Genomic DNA, 20,282 nt, shown 5'->3' on the forward strand with positions numbered 1-20,282 from the left:
TAGGGCGCGCCGCGTCTGTTTGTTAGCACGCGTCAAAGCTAGCGCGCACACACACTTAGCTTCGCTGGTTATAGCGCTCTCTCTTTCTCCCGTCGAGCCGCGCGTCGCCATTGGCCAGGTCCCATAGAACATGCTGGAAATTTCTGGCTGATTCCAGTCCGATGAGCCACCGTCCTCCCCGGGCAATGGGAAAGAGGGTGACGGCAACGCGTACAAAGCTACGCGCTCTCCCGCGCGGGGAAGGGGGCTTTTCTCTCTATGCCTTCCACGCGACGCCGTGCGGGCCTCGCGGCGTACCGGCTTGATGAAAATGGGCGCCGATTTCGTGACACTGTGCAGTGTTACCAATGGTGATGCGGAGGATGCTAGACGCGCTCGTGGGGCTCATTACCAGAGTAGATAATAATAATAAAAATTGGAGGCTTATCAAGGTTAAGCCCAGTGGATGCGAAGCATGTTAAGCAGCTGCCTCAGTGTGGATGGGGCTAAGTAACGGAGATGTGGTTTTAGGTTAAGCGTCGTACTTTATTCTTTGCAGCCCGACAAACACACTCTTATGGTCTGTAAATGCATGACTCTTGGTTTGCACGTCACTTACGCATACACGTCCGGCGCAAAGACGCTGGCGCGGTTGCGGGCACAGAGACTGACGCGACGGCGGGCGCGCGCCGCTTCATCCCTGGCGTGACGTCACATATCACGTGATGCAGCGATGGTGGCGCCGCCGCCGCGTCGCGCGCGACGGCGCGAACCGAAGCGTGGAGGCCTCCGCCGGGCGACGTCCGACGGCGCGATATGAGGCCCCATCTGCAGCCGGTGTGACGTCATCACGTGACGTCACATCATGTGATCTCACTTTAAGGTTAATGGTGGCCACCGCCGGGAGGCGACCGACAGCGCGATATGAGGCCCCATCTGCAGCTGGTGTGACGTCATCACGTGACGTCATGTCACGTGACCCCACTTCAGGGTCAATGGTGGCCACCGCCGGGCGTTGCGCGAAGGCCCGAAACCAACGTTAATATGCTTCGCATAATAATAATTGGTTCACAGGAAGGGAAAGGCGCAGTATCTGTCACACTTGCTCTGTAGACACCTGAACCGCACCGTATGGGAAGGGACTGAGGTGGGAGTGAAAGTGTAAAGAGAGAAAGAGAGAAAGAGAGAAAGGGGAGCCGTAGTGGAGGGCTACGGAGTAATTTCGACCACCTGGGGATCTTTAACGTGCGCTATCGTACAGCACATGGACGCCACTTCGTTTCGTCTCCATCGAAACGCAGCAGCCGTGGTCGGGTTCGAACCCGGGAACTCCGGCACAGTAGTCGGGCGTCTTACCACTGCACCACTCCGGCGGGGCTAAAACGAATTTTTGTTCGCCGCAGACCGAACATGAGGCCGATGAGAGGCGTAGCAAGACGGAGGCGCGGAGTAGGACGAAGGCCTGACAGCAGCGGCACGGCAACATCGCATAAAAAGGGGAACTTCGACGTTTGGAACTCTACGCTTCTGCAATCTCAGACGAAGATCGTTCCAGGAGGGGGTTGTGTTGGAGCGAGAAGTATATAGATAGCAACAGCGTGAAACCGCCGCCGCCGCCCAGGCTTCGACTCGCGCCAATTGTTTAACTAAACAAAATTTCACCCTTAAGTTGCATTTCCGTGTTTATAATCACAGCCTTCTTTAGCTCACACTCTCCAGAAAGAGCGCATTGAAGTACTGATACATTCATTTAACGGATGAGTGCTGTTTCCTGCGCACATGTAGGGCCTTCGGCTGCCGACATAGGGCCAAGGCTGGAGGCCAACCTTGCAGATGCTGTCCTTCCAAGCAAAAAAAAAAAAAGGGCATTTTATAGTTTCAAATGTGTACTATCCAACCAGTGTTTTCCTTTCCTTGAGTGGACAATGTCTGCAAGGTTGGCCAGTGCTCTTGGCCAACCTCGGTAGTCGAAGCTTGCCCGGTTTATATAAGGCCAATAACCAATCTCAACCTCAGCCCAAACTTCTTGGCCTAGCTTGGGTCCAAGTCTGCCAGGTTGTATGCAGGTTGTTGGACCAACATAGAGCCATTGTTGTTTTTAGTGCGTAGCGCGTTCACGGATTTCGCTGGTGGCGGTCCGACGCCTGTTCTCGCTCTCTCTCTCTTTGCGCCGCGTCGCGCGCCTTAGCCAATGAGAAGTTCGAACCCGACCTCTGCGGCTGCGTTTCGATGGAGGCGAAACGAAGAGGTGCCCGCGTGCTCTGCGATATCAGCGCACGTTAAAAATCCCCAGGTGGTCGAAATTACTCCGTAGCCCTCCACTACGGCTCCTTTTTCTCTCTTTCCACTTTCCCACCTTCCTCCCTTCCCTTACTGCGCGGTTGAGGTGTCCATTGAAACTAGTGAGATAGTTATCGCGCCTTTTTCTTTCTATAAATGAATCGGGTTTTAGCCAATGAGAAGGCGGAGCGGCCTAACAGCTGCAGCCAATGAGTGTGTGGCGGGTATCATACAGTTACGGCTGTCGTGGCCGCCATCGGGCAATGCTGTACAAGCGCGTGGAATGAATAGCCGTTTGTCGTTCTCACACCCTTAAATTCGGACTCTCTCCTGTAGCGTCCTCGGCCTTCATGGACAGCAAACATGCATGCGCGGTGCTCCCTCGACTCCGGCTTTCAGCAGCTCACCGGGCCGTTCGGGGGTAAGAACCACCGCAAATGGTGTGAAGAGAGCTCAGGACGCTGCTGCACAGAGCTTTTGATAGGCGTCACTATGGATAGAGCCAAACCGTCTGATACTGCTCCATAAGCAGTGCTGCGCACCTATTTCGCATTTTTATAACGATGTAAATCGGTTGAGTCTTTTTTTTTTTTTTCAGTTGTTACTTGAGAGCCAACCTTATAACAGAATCAGGAAATACACAATTGAAAACACTATTTGAAAGCCAACAAACTTTCTTCAACCTGGACGTTGATTTGGAGCTTCCAACTTGTTTTAAATACCCGGACAATACACAGGCGTCCCATAAAAATTAAGCGATAAAAATAAAACAATAAAGATAAAGCGATTAGTTAGAGCCGTTTTGCGCTCTTCAAAGAAGTTAGGCGGAATGCTAGTTGGGTGCCGCGCTGCACTGCTGCAACATATATGCCATATTTTGAGAACATACTATTCATATTGTGGTAGGCTGCACGTAATACAGCATACTGCGTGGCCTCATATATTTTTCAAAGGAGGCAATTTCCATGTTTCAGCTAATGCAACTATGAGCTTACATTTTGATGTTTATATGCTCTAAAAAACCACAATGGACTATGTTGAGGAAGCGCAACCTAAATTTTAGTTAGCAACTGTTGAGTATCATAACAAAAACGGCGCCAATTATTTCCAGCAGCCGTAACGAACAGTATGCCTTTTGTTTTTGACGTTACTATTGAAATTGTGCGGCTCTCGTTCACTTACGTTTGTGTGACATGGTGCATCCTAGACAACTGTTTTGGAATGCATTTAGCATGATCATATAAAGGGGAAGTAAATGGAAAACCCAACAGAGATCCTACTCTGGAGGTTCGAAGATATTCAAAAAGGGAGCTCGCGGGAATCTCCTGCGGATTACGGTGTTAAGATATAGGAGTAGGGGCTTAGACGGGACGTCCCTGGAAGTTGGCGTGTTTCCTGGGAATTTGATCAAAAGTCGAATATTCGCGTCGTCTGCACGTGCGCAGAGCAAGCCACTTCCCACGGGGAAGCTGGTGACGCCATCTTAGTTTGTTAAATAGCAGAGCTGTCACGCAGGCTTAGTGAAGGAATGTATGTGGGTGGAGTTGTTTTGCGGAAAGTTTGAAGAGCTTTGTCGGCCGGTTTATCAACAAACGGGACTTCCATGGCATTTGTCTGGACATGACCTCGATCATTCAATAGTACGTTTAATCAGGATAAGCATTCTAAGTGCGCTAGCGCATTTATCTTACCACGCTGCTAAACTATCTAACAACATAGTCAACTTTACGTTTTCTACCCATTCCGATTAATGTACCGTGGCCAACCTGCAGCTACTAAAAATGAGTTTCTTCATGTTAGGGACAAAAGAAAGAAAAAGAGACCGCTTCCATGTGGGTACGTGCAACTTTTCAAGGGGCCAACAACAACAACAACATATTCAGCGGTGGCCAGCAGCACACTGGAACACGGCACAGTTCCAAGCGGCCAGCCGCCGCGGCCGCCCCGTCCCTGGCGTCCGCTGCATGGAAACGCAACCGAAACTACCTTCGCTGCCGCCCCGTTTCTGGTCGGTCCTCAGGAAGCGTCTAGCAACGCTGGACGGCAGATGGAGATCAAAAATGGCTGCCGAAGTGTTAATTAAGAAGGGGAAAAGAGGAGCGGCTGCGTATTTCCAATCGGAATGTGCAAGAACAAGCAACCCAAGGCAGCTGAACGAATTATTGGACATTATTCTCGACCCTCGAAAGCCCATCGACATATGGGACACCATAGACTGGTGCAAATGGCTCATGGCCGGAGGCAAGACTCCGGACGAATTCTCCCAGACAGGTGAACAGCCCGTTCTTTTTGACGGACGCGTTTAGAAGTGTCACATCTTAAATCGCGTTGCTTTGCGAGCTGCGATCGCTGACCAGTTCGGGCAAAAGGTTCTCTGACTCGGGTCATCGTCGCCATTGAAGTGCAGTGTTGGTTCTTGTTTCAACTTTCTCAACTCTCGTGGGACGCTGCGCAGTCTCACCTTGACGCGTAGGCGCTTTTGTGCGCGTTGATCGCTGTAGAGCGGTTTATTACGCTCGTCGCTTTTGCAGCACGGTAACAACGTCGTGTTTCCTTTAAAAATTGCTCTTCGACATGTGCTAGTAGCTAGGTAGGAGAGAGCCTCGCGTCTTGAAGGCCACAGTGGAACGCCTAGGAGAGAGGAGCCGATGGTCGAGTTGAAAGCTGCTGCAACGCACGAATTGTTTGCGGTCGCGTCACGAAAAGTGTTCCCCTTGTCGCATCCGTTTGCACGTGTGACATTTCGATGAATTAACTTGGCCCTGAATTTTAGTGCGTGACGCGAAAATGACAAGTGAAACCTTTCCAGCTGCCTCGCTGAACTTGCACGCAGCGTTCATCATCCGTGTTCCTTTCTCGACGTCGTGCTACTTTCCCAAGCGTGGAGCGCTAGCTTCTGTTTGGAAACATACGCTCTTTTGGATTACCCCTTATCTAACCACCTCGACACCGCTGGCGCGCGCGGCCCTTGTTTTGACTGGCGAGGTGTGGTACGCCCAGGGATTTGGCGACACTTCACTCTGGTCGCAGTTGCGCAACCTCCGCTCCGTGGTGCCAGCCATGTAGCAAGCCGAACTTGGCACGCGCTTTCCAAGTTTCTCTTCACCAATGAACGGGGTAGCGCGGCGGATCGGTTGTTGGTCGTACACGGTGAAAGCGGAGCCAACCTTATTAACTTTGTGCGCGAAATTTGCTGTCACTCGCGCGCGACCTTAGACCTGGATTTGCGGCGAAGCTTGGAGGCCGGGGCGGAAAGTAAAGAAGCGCTGGTGCACATTTCGATAATTGGTTTTTAGTGAACTGCACACTGATTAGAAGGGCTCGTCGTCTTGTCCTATATATGGAAAGTGAGGTGTGACCGCTAGCAATCCCTTTGCTTCAAAAATGTGGGTGGGGAAGCAGCACCAAAGGGTTGTGCTTTCATTGTCAGCGTCAGACTCGGCGCACGCATTTTAGGCCCCAGTTATTTCAGGTGACTTATTCCAGCAGTGGTTTTATTTTCGTCTTGTTGTTCTTGTAAAAAAGTTTTGCATAACACTTCGCAGACACATTACAATTATGTCGTGCTCTACTACTTCCTAAGATAGCGTACGATGGAAGTAAAAAGAAAAATTTGATTTAAGCTTTATTTTTATTTATTTATTTTTTTTTTTTTTTTTTTTTTTACTGCCTTATTATCAACAGCAACATCAAGATTAATTTTCATAGTGAACTCTCTGGCCTGTAAAGCTTTAGCATGCTTTTCTCATTGAAGTGGGTTTCTATATGCTGTCTGTGCATTAAAATGGGTAATTATAAGTGAGAAAAGGTGTGCAACATCTATTGAGTGCCTGGAGTGAATAGGCTTCTGAAGAATGTACCCCAGAAGTTGTGTGGAGATCGTGAAGGCAGTTGACTCGTCTGACTTCTTATGACAGTTTCTTTTTACTATCCTAACAGAAAAATAATTCACATCTGCTTATGATATTGTTCAAAGGAGAATAGATTAACAAGCTGGCACGCAGAGGAAGGACAGACTGTTAGAAAGGAAGAACAAATGGGCGATGCATTGTCTATACATAGCTAGCAAATACAACTGACAGGAAAACAGTAGACATATGCACATTGATGATGTGGCTGCATTTGTGGGTGCATCAGCCATGTTTGACTCTGGATGCTGCTGGGTATGAAAGCTAAATCACCTTGGTTTAAATTAAGTTATAATTCATTTAGTCAGGAAAGGTTAGCTGGTGGAAGGTTTTAAGTGACACCTTATTTGCTTAAGCCTCTCGTAGGTGTAGTGGAAGCTGGTCTTGCAGGCCTTCAGTCATTTTTATTCCATGGGTAAGCAAGAGCTGCATACGCAATTTCCTTACCTGAGTGTTGCCTCAGATGTCCTCAACACATGCGATCACCCCCTGCATTTAGCCGTGAAGGAAGAAGCAGCCCGCCAAGGTTTGAGCCTGTAATTTTCTGATCCATACTCAGGCATTTTTCGTTGCAGTGTAGGTCCCAGATGCTCAATCATTCACATGTTGAATGCATTAATGAGGCATTCATTTTGCATTTGTAGTCAGCTGGGCTGATTCAGTAATGAAAATTTCAAAGTAACTTGATGCTGAGTAGTGCTAAAAAGATGCACGCTTGTTTGGGAAAAGTGGGAAACCAACACTCTTATAGTGCTTCTTATGAAAATACTCTGTATCATGTGCTCCTGTTTAGTTTCTTCCTCTCATTTTGCCTTCTACTTTGAGGAACACTGGTTTGCCGTATTATTTTTCTAATCTACTCAAACATGTTTTATTCACTGCATCTGACAAAGTAGGAAAGAGCGGACAGTAATGGTGACAACAGTAATATTAGTAATTTGTGCAAACAGTGTTATACTACAGGTGTTCAAGAAATGAGGGGATTGCAGGGTATTAGCAGACTGCTATATTTCCTTATTCCTGCGTGTACAAACAAAGGCCTTGCATTAAAGAAATGAACAGCGATAACCTGGCTTCAGACGTATTTTTAGCCTAATACAGCAAAAATATTTTTCCACAAGAATCTGCATCTCGCCAACTTTTGTCTATGACTGTATGATACATATAAATACGATGCAATATTTGAGGGTAACTTCTTTCGTGGGAGTCAAGAACCCGTGGAATCAAGTGAGGAAAATTACACTTTCAGTGGATTCTGCAAGATAGTGTAATCGTGCATGTATGTTGCACTTATTGGTAGAAATCCACGAGTTCAAGTGGACCCCGTTGAGCTCCTTTATCCGATTGTGTTGATCCTGATAGTTTCAGTTTTGTCTGTATTGGATTATCAGCCGAAGCTCATTTCTGCATACATTATTGAGTCTCAGTGTACTTTGTTTTGTATAGCTTATATAATTCATTTGGTCATCAGCTGGTGATCAGAAAATGTCCGCTTCCATTCAAATGTCTTCTTTGCTATATAAAGTGTTGAAAAAAAAGAATAATACTGATTTCAGTGATAATTTCCTGTTTGGATGCCATTGGAATGCATACTCATATAGGCACTAAACAACCTGGAACTAATGCAGCCACCACATCATACCAGCAGAAATTCTTCGCACATAATTGCACTGAGCTTGTAATTACGGTGCTTTCACAAGAAGCTGGTATTGTACTTACTCATCAGATAAAATATCTGCTGCCTGATAAATTAAGGGTTACTGCTGTTCAAAAATTTCGGTTAGCATTGTTTCTTGAAGATGACAAGGCAAGAAAGAATAATTCTCTGTTAGTTACAGCTCTGTGTGTGTAATATGACCCATACTGGGAAGTGGTGTGTCAGTGTGTGCGTATCAGTGTGCCCGGAAAGAAGGTCATCCCATGAGGCCTTGGTGATTGCTACGTGGGCCAGCGCTGTCAAGGCTGCACTGGTTATCTTGTCAGCCTGGGTTATTTCTAATTTATTTTCCCCTTCCTCTTTAAGAGATAAGCTTTGACTGCACTGGCATGGTGTCGGCCTAGTGGGGTTTCGATTGCAGTGTTTACATGAAAGCTCCAACTTGCCGCTGTGCAGTTACTGTTTTTTTGTTACTTCCTTATGCTGCATTTCATATTGTATCCTCTAACAACTGATAGGTTGCATCGTCTGTGCCCTTGCAGCAATCGACTGGCCACATTTCAAGCTTGTTTTGTTAGATCTATTGCCCATTGGATGGACAGTGTGTTTGAACAATTTTTGGCTTGTCGACTTTTTTCACTCATGTTGTGCAAGATCCCATTTGCTAGAATCTGTGCCTTTACCATTTGGTTGAAAGTGCTTCAGTCTCTTAATAATCTGCAAGTACTTTGTGAAGCCGTTGTTTTGAGTTATGACGTGGGGTGGTGTTTAGGGTAGACATGTGCTTGGGTTCTGATGAGGTGCATGTGAAATATTTGTGATGAAAGCAACTAAATTGGATTGATCACATGTGAATGTAGCACATACACTTACTTTGGCAAAAGGCCTTTAGAGGTGGCGAGTCGACTTTCTTTTTCCTTTCCTCCCCTTTGTTAAGTATATAAGTGTCCCGTATCCTTTTGAATACCAAACAATGTTTGAAGAACTTCTTTGCAACCTCACTAGGCTTAATGGCAGCGAATTGGAATGGTCTTCAGAAATGGGGAATAACCTATATAGGCACTCACTATGCTTGCCACTGATTATCTCGTGAAGGCTGTTAGGAAGTTGTAGTATTTAAGTTTAGGGTTGTACACTTTATCAATTCTGAGTGGGCTTTACTCTGTGCAGCATCAGAGATGCATGAGCTTATTTAATCCAGTCCAATGCTGCAAGTGACCATCATATGTGCCACAGAACAAAATTGTGAATAGAAGAAATATAGTGTGCACATGGTGTTTAAGTATTCGTGAAAAAAAATTGGTGGTGGCTTAGTTTGGTTAAGCCTGGATATCAGAAGTGAAAAGCTTCGACGATGCCATAGCTTAGCTTGAGGTTCCTTGGCGTACTTGTGGTTTACCTTGTTGTTCACGGTTGCACTTTATAGATATTACATGGCTTATCATCACGGTGAAACATTGATTACAGCCGTACTTCACATAAGATTAAACTTTATTCCGATTCCACATCATCATCATTGTTACACTTCTGTATAGACATATACACAGCCCAGTGAAAGTGCGCGGCTCCAGCTTAAGATCAACTGGTGGAGTCGTGGCGGCGGTTGTGGCGGCAGCGGTGGCTCTGACCACCTGCACCTTTCCTGTGACGTCACGGGGTTTACACATGCGCAGCTGTGGCTTTTATTGCGAAAGCAATACTATGCCAGGTCTAATTGCTCCTCACTGTATGCCGTGTCCGTGCCCATGACCGTGGTTCACTGGCAGGAGCTGCCAACTTGGGTCTCCCGTTTCACATGGGATGGTTATGTCAGACTCAGCCTGCCAGGACCATTGCATTCACATTATCTGTATAGGCCAGTAAGGCATGTTCATACGGCTTGGTTAAAGCGGAGCTCTATATGTGTTTCTAACGACGGAGCACACGCGAGACTCGGAGTTGACTAGCCTATTGAAGCTTTTTGCTTCAAATCAGTTAGTTCTATGTTGGTGCCAAGCATCCTTTCATTGCTTGGACTGATATCCAGAACAGCTTATTTTATTGGCTGGGAGAGAAAGTTTAAAATTCAGGGATCGATTGGAAACTTTAACATTAACAAAATAGAGGACTTGAAAAGCTGGTGCTCAGCATTCCAACTTCAAAACATTGTTGGCTGCTGCTGCCACCTTGATCTAGCCAACGAGTTTGCACTAATCTTCTGGATCTTTGCTGGATAGTGTTACCTCCCACTGCTCAAATGATGCATGTGGTGTTAGTAGGCATTGGGGTTTACCATTATAGCCACCTGAGGTATAGAAGAATGCTGGCTGGCCACCGCACCAGTGTCATGTATTGAGGTTAAGGAAAAACCAACTGTATACGTACAGTTTGGGACATGAGTTTGTCTCAATCTGTTGACAAGATATGGCTTCTTCCTTGGTGAGGTTTTTGTGAGGAGGGGAGTATATTCTGTGTAGCTTGAGAGTTTCTCGGAAGCCTCCATAAGTTGTTCTAGCTTCTCGTTGGAAGTGTGGAGAGGCAGCCCCAGCGCTGTATTGTGAGGGCACCTTCGAATGGTCTCGTGTTCATTTTGCACAATTTTATTGGGTGTGCGGTAAGGTAATCTGTAGGCAGTTCTCCAAGTTAGCATCAGTTGGAACTCTGAGCAAGCGATCGATTTAGTGGTTGAGTTCTCGATTTACCTTGCTTGGCTGTCATATGCCTTTTCTGTTAGCATTGCCCTTGTCACTAAGCTAGTCAGTGTGTGGCTTTTCCTTGAGAGGCCGCTCTTGGGCATTACACACTAACAGTCATGGAGATGTTGCAACAGGCTTCCTTGTTCATTGTTCGAAGGTATCGTAAAGAGAGGGTAGGAAAGAAAAGTTTAGCATTTTGGCTGTCCATGCTTACATAACATTTTTCTTTAGAAAATGCTGTGCATGGTTGTGCATGGACTTGGTTTTGTTACAAACTACACTGCACTATGACTGCATTGCCATCAATGGTCGAAAACCTTCTTGGTGTGGCTATTAATATTATGGGCAAGGAAGAAGAAGCGGGCAATGGCTTGGGCAGGCACGCTCGCGCTAGGTCTGCCATCTTTCATTAAATGTCATCTACCATAGCTATCGGTCATGTTCTGTCTCTTTTGACTTGCCGCCTCGTAACAATATGAAAGAAGCACGGGGGCCTGAACCACACAGGGCTCCACGGGTGTCAGTAATGGATAAAGAGTGCAGCTTCTGGCATATTAGAAAGGATTGTGTGTAGAAAGGCAACTTACAGATCTTTGAAACTACTCTGTGACTAGAAAATTCTGGGCCGGACAAGACTTTGCCAATACAAAACTCATTGGAAAAAATGGGGCAGGTTCATGGGTGGGGTTCTTTATGAAAGCTCGAGAGATTTTCTAGGTTTGTTAAAAGCTATTGCAGTGCCACTAGCTTGGTGCCAAATGAGCAGGTTTTAATTGTGTTCCCACTGATTACATTATTGATCAAAGGACCTAGCAAATTATTTGCTTAAACTGTGCTTTTCATTACTCATTATGAAAACGCATCGCTTTGTTTAGTTCACAGTGCTACAGCCTTGGAGGGCACGGTTATGAAACACTAACATGCTTAATGAAAACCGAACATAGTGTCTTTTCACAATTGTCATAAGCTGCGTGACATTTCTGTTTCATGGTCATATGAAGCAGCCTGTTTGGACATAAATGTCTTTCTGCTGCCAAACACATGCTTATAAATGTTAAACTGTTGTCTACTGGGATGCATTACATAACATTAAACATGGATTCATAGTGTTGTTTATTGAAATTGCTTGAGACGAGTGTCTATTCCTGTGACTGGGCTGGAATTTGTCCCCCCCTGCTTTATTAACTGCTTGTTTTTCTCACTTAGGTGCATCTGTTTCTCAAGAACAAGGAATTTGTTTAAATCAGATTCTGCCCTCTTTGCTTACCATACATGGCACGGTTCATGTGCCCAGTATGTTACATTGTTTTTAGAATTTAATAACGTTTTTGTGCATCTAAGATTACGTTTTTGTTTAATGTTGCCGTTTCACTTACAATGTTGTTTGCTTTGTGAATAGCAGAGGGTCTGTTATTGTGGCTCATGAGGAAAGGGCATTTGCAGTATACCTGGCCTCAGTGTGCTAGTTACGGATGCTGCTTTACACACTTCATTAAAGAGCCTGACAATTTTAGGTGTATTTCATTTTGTAGCTAGTTACTGAGGTAGGTATGCCTCTCAAAGCTGGACTGAATGTTAACGGAATGTTAACAGTTTGGTCTTGACAAAGTTGCCTATAATGGCAGAGTTTTTGCGGCCAGTGCAAGCAAGGTTCGTCTTAACACAGAGAATCACGGTGCTTACGTCTTTGTGTGAGTGTTGTCTTCTCGTCTCTTTTTTTTTTTGTTTGTTTTTTTGTCATTGTCCCTGGTCACATGGCTTGTGCTTCCTGCAGTGCGGCGGTACGACAATGCAACTACGTGTGGCCTGGTGTGGACGGCAAACTTTGTGGCATATCGTTGCCGGACATGCGGCATCTCGCCCTGCATGTCCTTGTGTGCCGAATGCTTCCAGCAAGGCAATCACCAAGGTCATGACTTCAATATGTTCCGCAGCCAGGCGGGCGGCGCTTGTGACTGCGGGGATGCCAGCGTCATGCGCGAGGATGGGTGAGTGCCATCTGCAAGGCGAGTGTGTTGTGTCTGCTCAAAAAAGCGTGTTGAAAAATCTTTGCTGTACTCTGCATGTGTGCCTTGATACAGCAGCTTAGTCGATTGGGGTTTCGAACAGTGTGTAAGCCTGATCTGGCGTAGTTGGTCATTTTGAAAATTGCTTTGAACCCAAAATATCTGCCTCTCGCTTCTTCGAAAATTGCATGATGTTGTTACTGGTAGCGTCGTGACTTTGTACACAGCGCAAGAATCCAAGAACTGTTAGCAAGGGGTGACCACATTCTGAAATAGAGAGAATGGTCTATACTCCGAACTGAGCACATTATTTGTTGTTACGCTCAAGCAAGCTATAACTCTGTAACTCATTACATGTTGCCTGCCTGTCTGCGATGTGGAGCTTTAGCTGGGGACAATATATTTAAAGGTATTTACACTGCAGTGGTCCTTGAAGCTAAGGTTGGTGGTGTCAAAGACTTTTCTTTGTCATAGGAGTAGAGAGATTTATGAGGACATCTTGATGCGATGTGATGCGTGGTGATGAATTCTTGCTGCATGGTGACACTTGTTGCAGTTGATTGTTTTTTTGTTTTGTTTTTTTCCTACTAATTTGGGAAGGCATGGAAAGTGGAGGGCTGAAGTGCCATTATCATTCTCTCTATTTGGACAGCTTATGCAGGTAGTTTAATTAAAAGAAATAGTGGGATGCTATTAGGTTGTTTTACTAGGCAGAATAACAGCGAGCAGTCGACAGCTTTTGCACATGGTGTACATTTGCACTTGCATTTGGTGTACTTATTGAAGCAGTGAAGATGGTGCTCATTTATAGCATGCTAGTAATTACTGTGTTTAGCAGTTATCCTTTTTTTTTTATTCATACCTCTGTGGCTCCAAAAATGCAGTATTGCATCAGGGGAATGAATAGAGTAGATGCTAAACGTTATGCAGTAATACATCATTACATAGTTTTAAAAATTGCGGCATGAATGAAACTTGGAAGAAAAAAATATCTAAAGGATACTACCTGTCGAGAAAGAAATTCGATGCAGAAATTATATTTGGGGGAAAAGATACATGTGAAAGTAGGTAGGACTTAATTCTGCAAAAATTTTGGCTTCTGGCTGCAGATTTATAAATTTAGTCTTATAAATTTTGGTAAATTGATTTCTTTTCTTTTTTTTTTCTTTAACCATTCAGTTTTGCTGTAGCCAGTTTACCTCCTACTTTTCTGTGTCTCGAGCAGATTCTGCCATCGACATGGCCCCAGGGCCCAAGTGGGCAAGCCGCCGGCACCTCCAGACCTGCTCTGTGTGGCCGAGTCCATGATGCCTCGCGTCATCTTGCGCCTCGTTCAACACTTGCGTGAGCATAGTGATGCCTCTGATGGCGGTGAGAGTTTCATCCTTTTTTTTTGCATGTCCTGTGTGCATTGTGTAGACTTTAGCACCTTGTGCAAGAAGGGTCACTTTCCTAATTTAGAAGGCACTCCTAAAAAAGAGAGCAGCTAGAACTATTTATGTGGGCCAGTGGGACCGAAAGCCAAGATATTAAAGTACATCTGTTATGCTAATGCAGGGATCTGAAATATAATTATGAGAATGAGCGAGTTGGCTCGCACTTTTACATTATTTGAGCATACATCACATACTGAAATACAGCTAGCTTTTTCAGTAGAACCTCTCTTTAGTAAAGTCACTGGAGCATCAGAAATGGTTACCATGTTGGTGTCTTGATGTCAAAGCGTCAACGCTATTGCAGTTTGACTATGAAGGCGGCTAGCAGCGGCAGAACCAGCATTTCAATTTTAGATTCTTTGCAGCTTTTAAGTCTTCTGTTCTCAGCGAAAGTTGCTTATCTGTCGCTAGAATACAGTAATCTATTGATACAGGCCAGCTTAATGCTGTTAGTCAAGGCCAATTACAAAGTGCATGTACGCGAACTAGGATCTGCTAGAGTGGTCGCGGATATTAGCCGTAATGTTGTGGTATCATACCCTGAAGCAGAAGTGTCGTCCTTCTTCCGGTGCAGGGGCTGTGGGCCAAAAAGCAGTGCAAGAGGCGGACGGCTTCCTGACGATGCTGCATCAGCTGAGCGAGATGGGGGCCGTCATGCGGCAGGTCATGACCCAGGCACTCACCAACCCTCTAAGCTACCGCACCCTTACCTGTGCTGCTGCCAGTGAGTGTGGGGCCATTTTGTTGACCACTTGTCATGACTGGTCTTTTGTGGCAGAGGGAACCGATATGTTGTTACTAACTTTGCTTGTGGGAAGGATTCCAAGGGAAGGAAAGCGTGGGGGGGCCAGAAAATTAGGTGGGCTGATGAGGTTAAGGAGTCAGCAGGGGTCAAGTGGATGCAGCTAGCATGGGATTGGGCTAATTGGAGGAGTATGGGAGACGCCTTCACCCTTAGTGGGTATAGTCCGGCTGCTGCTGCTGCTGCTGCTGCTGCTGATGATGATGATGAGGAGGAGGAGGAGCTTTGGTTGTGGACAATAGTCGCCTTATGTATACATGTGCAGGAGGAATTTCCTGGTTACTCTTCTTTACTCTTCTTTAGCAAATCGCCTTAAGCAGGCCATGCAGTGGGTATTGGAAATATGAAGGCAACTGCTACAGCACTAGTTTGTGGGCAGTGAAAGCGGGGGTGGTGTACTCCTTTGCTTTGTATTGGTTCTTACAATCTGTTGCTCAGCCACCTGTTCAATGTCCAGAGCCATTGTTCTCTTTCCATGCCAGTGGATGTGGATGACGAGGCAAAGGCAGCCTTTCTGCGACGCAACCTCGAATGCTACGAGGAAGCCAAGCGGCGGCTGCATAACTGGGATTGCCCACCAGAGTACCAGGGTGAGCCTGGCATCAATGACCTAATATTTGCACACTAAGGCAGTGGCCATAGAAGTGTAGATATAGTTGGGAATTATTCGATTCTTCCTTCCGGTGTCGTCATTGTTGGCATTGTCAGTGAAAAGTCAACGGGCATGGCTTTTGCAGGAACTAGTTGGCAGAGGTGGTCAGGTTGTGTGATTTCACGAGGCCACACGACATGTTCAAGTTGGTAGGTGCCGCCAGCTCGGGCTTTACCTTTGAGACGGGAGGGTGAGATCATAATCTTTCATTCCAGGATACTTGGATCCTAAGATAGTCACTCTGCTCCATGCCACGCAAGCACATTTTGTGGGTTGTTTAAAGCGATTACTTATATCTATGTGAATTGGTCTTTCACATAATGTGGTTTCTTATGAATGTCTGCTAATGAGTGTGTGTGGGATAATGGAGGCACAAATAAGAGACTACTGATAAAGCGAGTAGCAAAGTGAATGGATGCAAATGAGGATCTGCGAGGAGAGCCGGCAAAGGTGAGCCGTTAAAGCTGTTGCATCATAACCGTACTGGCGGGGCTTAACTGTTCCCCCAATTTTCGACATGTGGACTCTGCAGACTAGTGCAGTTGAGACTGGGAAGAAATGAATTTAAATACATGCTTATTTCTCTTTGTTCTTTTCCTAGCATCATTCCATGCTTTTTTTTTTTTTTATCCATTATAAGCTCAAATGGATCAATTCACTTATTGGCCTTTATGCTGATGTGGTATCTACATAGACGGAATAGGGGGACTTAGATGCTGAAAGTAAATCTGCTGGTAATGTCAGTGAACACTTGATGCATGGCTGAATGCTGATTAGTATATTGAATATGTACATTTTGGGAAATATGTAATGAAAAAGTTGTCATTTGCTTGTGTGTGCCTTTATTTTTTTTTTGCGAGTGAAAGCTGTGAATCAGAATTTGATGTTTTCTGTTATGCATTTTTTTATTTATTCTAAGAAATTTCCAGGTCTGTTCTAAACACTTAGATGCATGAAACGTGGATTGAACACACATGCTCACACTTTGATGACAGTGTTCAGTTTTCTAGTGCTGTGGCAACTGTGGCCAAGTATCGGCCGTAGACTCATAAATACGAGTTCAGCGATCTACCGAAGGGAACGCGGAGGTGTATTATGTTTTAAGAATTTTCAATGTACCTCTTGCTGCCTTCGTGACAGTGTTATATAAAGTACTGTAGACATCTCTCATAGCCTGAGTCGCTTTGGGACATTAAACCCCACAAACCAAACCAAAGTACTGTAGGTTCTAGTCCTGTGGAGAGTTGCCAGCTGTTACGCTGCATGAGTGTCAAGGTAAAGAGCTCCTCAGCCGTGCCATTATCTGGGACGGTCACTGTTTGTTGCAGGATCTAAAGATATCTTTTGAAAAGGAATCAGTTTTTTTCTCCTCAGTAGCATGGTTCCTTCCTTTTTTTTTTGTTATTGATTTGACATATAAAATCGAGGCTTCTTTATGGGCACTGAAAATTTATCAAGTTCTAATGTCACTTTGTAGTGGGTGCATAAATGTCGCCTTGAAAAACTGCAACATGAAGTGCGCAAATCACTCTCTCTCTCAATGAAGAATGACAAGAAGCCGAGTAATGTTCTGGTGGCTGACACAACTTGAAGTGGGGCCAGCTGACATTTTAAGTGACCGAATCTCATTCAGACCGTGGTGAAACTCCAGCTAGATCATGACAAGATGGAAAGTAGGTGTGGACTTAAGGCTTTGGTGCTTTAACACTTGGGTGGGTAGTGTGGATGAACCTTATTGCATGGCTTTGGGCTTACTGCCGTGCACTGGAAATGTTGGCGGAAATTCCGGCCAACATATGTGCATCCTCACCAAGCAAATAAAGGCGAAAAGACTAGCGCTCTGGCTTTATCATTTTATCATTTTTATCTGTCTCTGGTCATTGAGTCTCATACAAGATGATTGAAAGTGTGTGTGTGGTGTTAGTCCCCTTCACTAAAGAATGAAGAGAAGTGCATTTCCTGCACTGCTGATGGCAGTGACCGATTTGGGCATCTTCCGCTCTTGTTCCAGTGTCTGAGTACAAGATGTTCACAGAAGGTGAGCTGGTGAGACTGGCTGTGGCGTGGCTCTGTTACGCTTTGACTGTAGTCTTGCATGGCAGCTGCTGTCTCCTTGCCTCTCACCAGCTGCTTCCTATTAGCTCCTTTCTCACCCTGTGGTTTCAAGCCTATGTGTTGTGCCTGCTGTCACCTGTTCTGTAGCATAGCTTGTTTTCAAGCTGCATGCTAGGGACCTGGAGAAGAATCATTGCAATGAGCATTCTACAGTTAATCATTAGTTTTAAAGGTGAGGGCACTGATTTAAGCAGTTTTTGTTGAAGCCATCAGTGCCGTCCTTCTCTGATAAAGTGTGTTACACTGTTTTCATTACTGAGTTTTTGATGCATACGCACTCACCCACACACACGCATACATAGCAGGTGTGGCATACTGGGAAGCCTTTGGTTTATGGTTGCCATTTATGGAGTCTGTTTTGTTTTTGTTTTTCACAAGACCTATGCAGGGCCATAATTTAGTGTACACTGTTGAAAGGAGTATAGGTTACAATTTTTCATACTTTGTGTCGTTTCATGTTTCTGCTTTTTCTTCTTGATGTGGGTGTACTTTAGGTGTGGTATGGATAGTGAAGTTTTGATGTGCCTTGTGTGTGTATTCTTTTCTGCACCATTTGATGGCATATGAATGTAACAGTCAAGACCAATCTGTAACTTGAAAAGTGAAATTCTGCTCAGTTAAATCTTCATAATCCAGATTCGAAGGAGACTGCAAAGCTGTCTTGAGTTAGGCAGAGTTCAGCTAAGTGAGCAAGGTTGGAGTGACAGGTTGGTGCACTGTATCATGTAGCCCTTTCCGATTAACTGTTGCATTCGGTTATGTTAAAATTGCTGTGCATCTTGTTTCACTCAGGTGCCATCCCTGACTTTGTTATGTTTAAAATGTCTGTTTGTATGAATGAATTGTAGTTAGAATCAAGTGAGTGCGAATTGAAATTATACCACTATATATGAATATGTTTACATGAATGCTTTCTACATTTTGGTTCTTGAAAGTTGCAAGTCTGGTGTTGTAGCTATATTTGATTTCATTTATTTGTCCGGGCTCAGCCATAGTGGCTAAGTGATCAGTGCAATTGGCTGCTTAGTTTGAGGATGTTAGTTTTGTCCCATCTTTGGCAGCGATTTTAGTGTGGCTAAAAGATCCCCAGGTGGTCAGAATGAGCGTAAAAACCCTGCATATGATACAGACCCACATATAATTCGAAGCATACTTTTGGGATGACGAAATACGATATAAAAAATGTTTTCATTCGTGTATAATTCACCAATAATTCAGAGCCCTTAGCTACAGTATTTCTCATTGCCTAGGCTCCTTTGGGATGTTAAAGCTCACTATACCATGGGCCATTATCTTTCCTCTTGCTCTCAACATTAGTTATTTGCATGATCAGCAGTGTACCAGTATTACAGTTGAGGTTTCAAGTTAGGGTGTGCGCAAGGTGGTCTGGGAAACATAATCATCTCTCATCACACCAATTTAGCAATTTCTGCAGGTTGTAATCTGGTCTGCTGCGTGCAAATTTTCTTTTATCATTACAGCCATCGGACTCATGTTGGGAGCAATCGCTTTAATTTAGCAATTTGGATCTGATTTAGAAAGAGCTCTGCATGTTGAAGTAATAACTGAAAGCACACTTTATAAAAGGTTAAAGAACACGAAAAATGGAGCCTGGTTTATTTATTATGGTCATTGAATCATTGGATTGGAACTGGTCATTGGAGCATGCTTTGGCTGTTGTTGATCTGCCTTTGGGAGGGTTGATATGCTTGAGATGTGAATTTTGATGTGGTGTTCTCAGGGTAGCAGTTCATGTTCACTAGTCTTCTCCCACTGTGCTCTTTGTGCAGAGGTAAGCTCACTGCTGCCTGACCTGACGCACAACAGCTTCCTGGAGGAGCTGGTCTTCTGGATGGTGTACTTCGAGTTTCCCCAAAAGCTGGTCTGCTTCCTGCTCAACATGCTGCCCGACAACAATTACAAGGTACACCTGGCCTGCATCGTGCTGTGCGCTTGGGGAGGAGAGGAAACAGCCTGCAGCTCAGTGTGTTTTGCAGTTACACTTGGGGATGATAAGTAATATTTAATGCCTATAGTAATATAGCACACAGAAGTTCTCGTCCTGTTTTAAAATGCTACGCAGTGACTTCAAACCTCTTGTGTGCACTGACGCCTATTGACTAATTTTTTTTTTTTCACTCATCGTCATCGTCGTATTTGCAAATGATATGCAATGCATTGAATGCTATTCCGTTTGAATGACAATAAATCTCACTGCTGTGACAAAGAAAAGTCCACTTGTTGAATGTCGGCTAGCGGAAATGTTGGCTCCCCCTCAACCTTTGTTTGGTTTTCTTTGACACTGGGGGTGGAGGTATGACTTAGCAAGAGAAACAGAATAAAAGCTTTGTGTCTGTGAGAAATTCTGACACTGGGGGGGAAGGTATGACTTAGCAAGAGAAACAGAGTAAAAGCTTTGTGTCTGTGAGAAATACTAGATATCCAAGTTACGCGCTCATAGTCACCCTGTGAGTTTTCCAGCTTGTAAAAGCTCCATTTTCACTGAAAGTGATTTCTGTGTGATTGGAATTTAGTACACTGTATATGCAGGCCAACTTCAGTTTGTCCTCAATGTCTCTTCAAAAAGGACTCCGGGTGGTCGAAGTTAATCCAGAGGCCTCTGTTGCTGTAACCCCCGTAGGCAGACAGTGTGTTGCTTTGGGACGTTAGGCCCCTCATGCTGTACCAGTTGTCGGGTCCAGTGGTTCATCAGGTTCTCAGCAAGAAATGCTGATAAAGTAGCAGCAGCAAAGTCCAAGGTTGTGCTGCAAA

General features: G+C 45.0%; 1 protein-coding gene across 5 annotated transcripts in view; it reads left to right on the plus strand.

Moving 5' to 3' along the window:
- Positions 1–4,208: 4,208 nt before the first annotated feature.
- The window catches only part of Ubr3 (Ubr3 ubiquitin ligase), an 82,358-nt gene continuing 66,284 nt past the window's right edge, over positions 4,209–20,282 (plus strand). For 3 of the 5 annotated variants that reach the window (XM_084594061.1, XM_084594065.1, XM_084594062.1), the window contains exons 1-7: positions 4,209–4,530; positions 12,274–12,487; positions 13,731–13,876; positions 14,516–14,665; positions 15,226–15,333; positions 17,407–17,433; positions 19,301–19,434. In XM_084594061.1, coding sequence (XP_084450187.1) covers positions 4,224–4,530; positions 12,274–12,487; positions 13,731–13,876; positions 14,516–14,665; positions 15,226–15,333; positions 17,407–17,433; positions 19,301–19,434 — 1,086 coding nt within the window. In that variant the 5' untranslated portion in view covers positions 4,209–4,223. The remainder of the gene's footprint in view (positions 4,531–12,273; positions 12,488–13,730; positions 13,877–14,515; positions 14,666–15,225; positions 15,334–17,406; positions 17,434–19,300; positions 19,435–20,282) is intronic. The other 2 variants (XM_084594063.1, XM_084594064.1) reach the window with 1 other exon arrangement.

Source organism: Amblyomma maculatum, chromosome 2, assembly GCF_055883805.1.
Source record: "Amblyomma maculatum isolate TAMU_Amacu chromosome 2, ASM5588380v1, whole genome shotgun sequence".
Lineage (NCBI taxonomy): Eukaryota > Metazoa > Arthropoda > Arachnida > Ixodida > Ixodidae > Amblyomma > Amblyomma maculatum.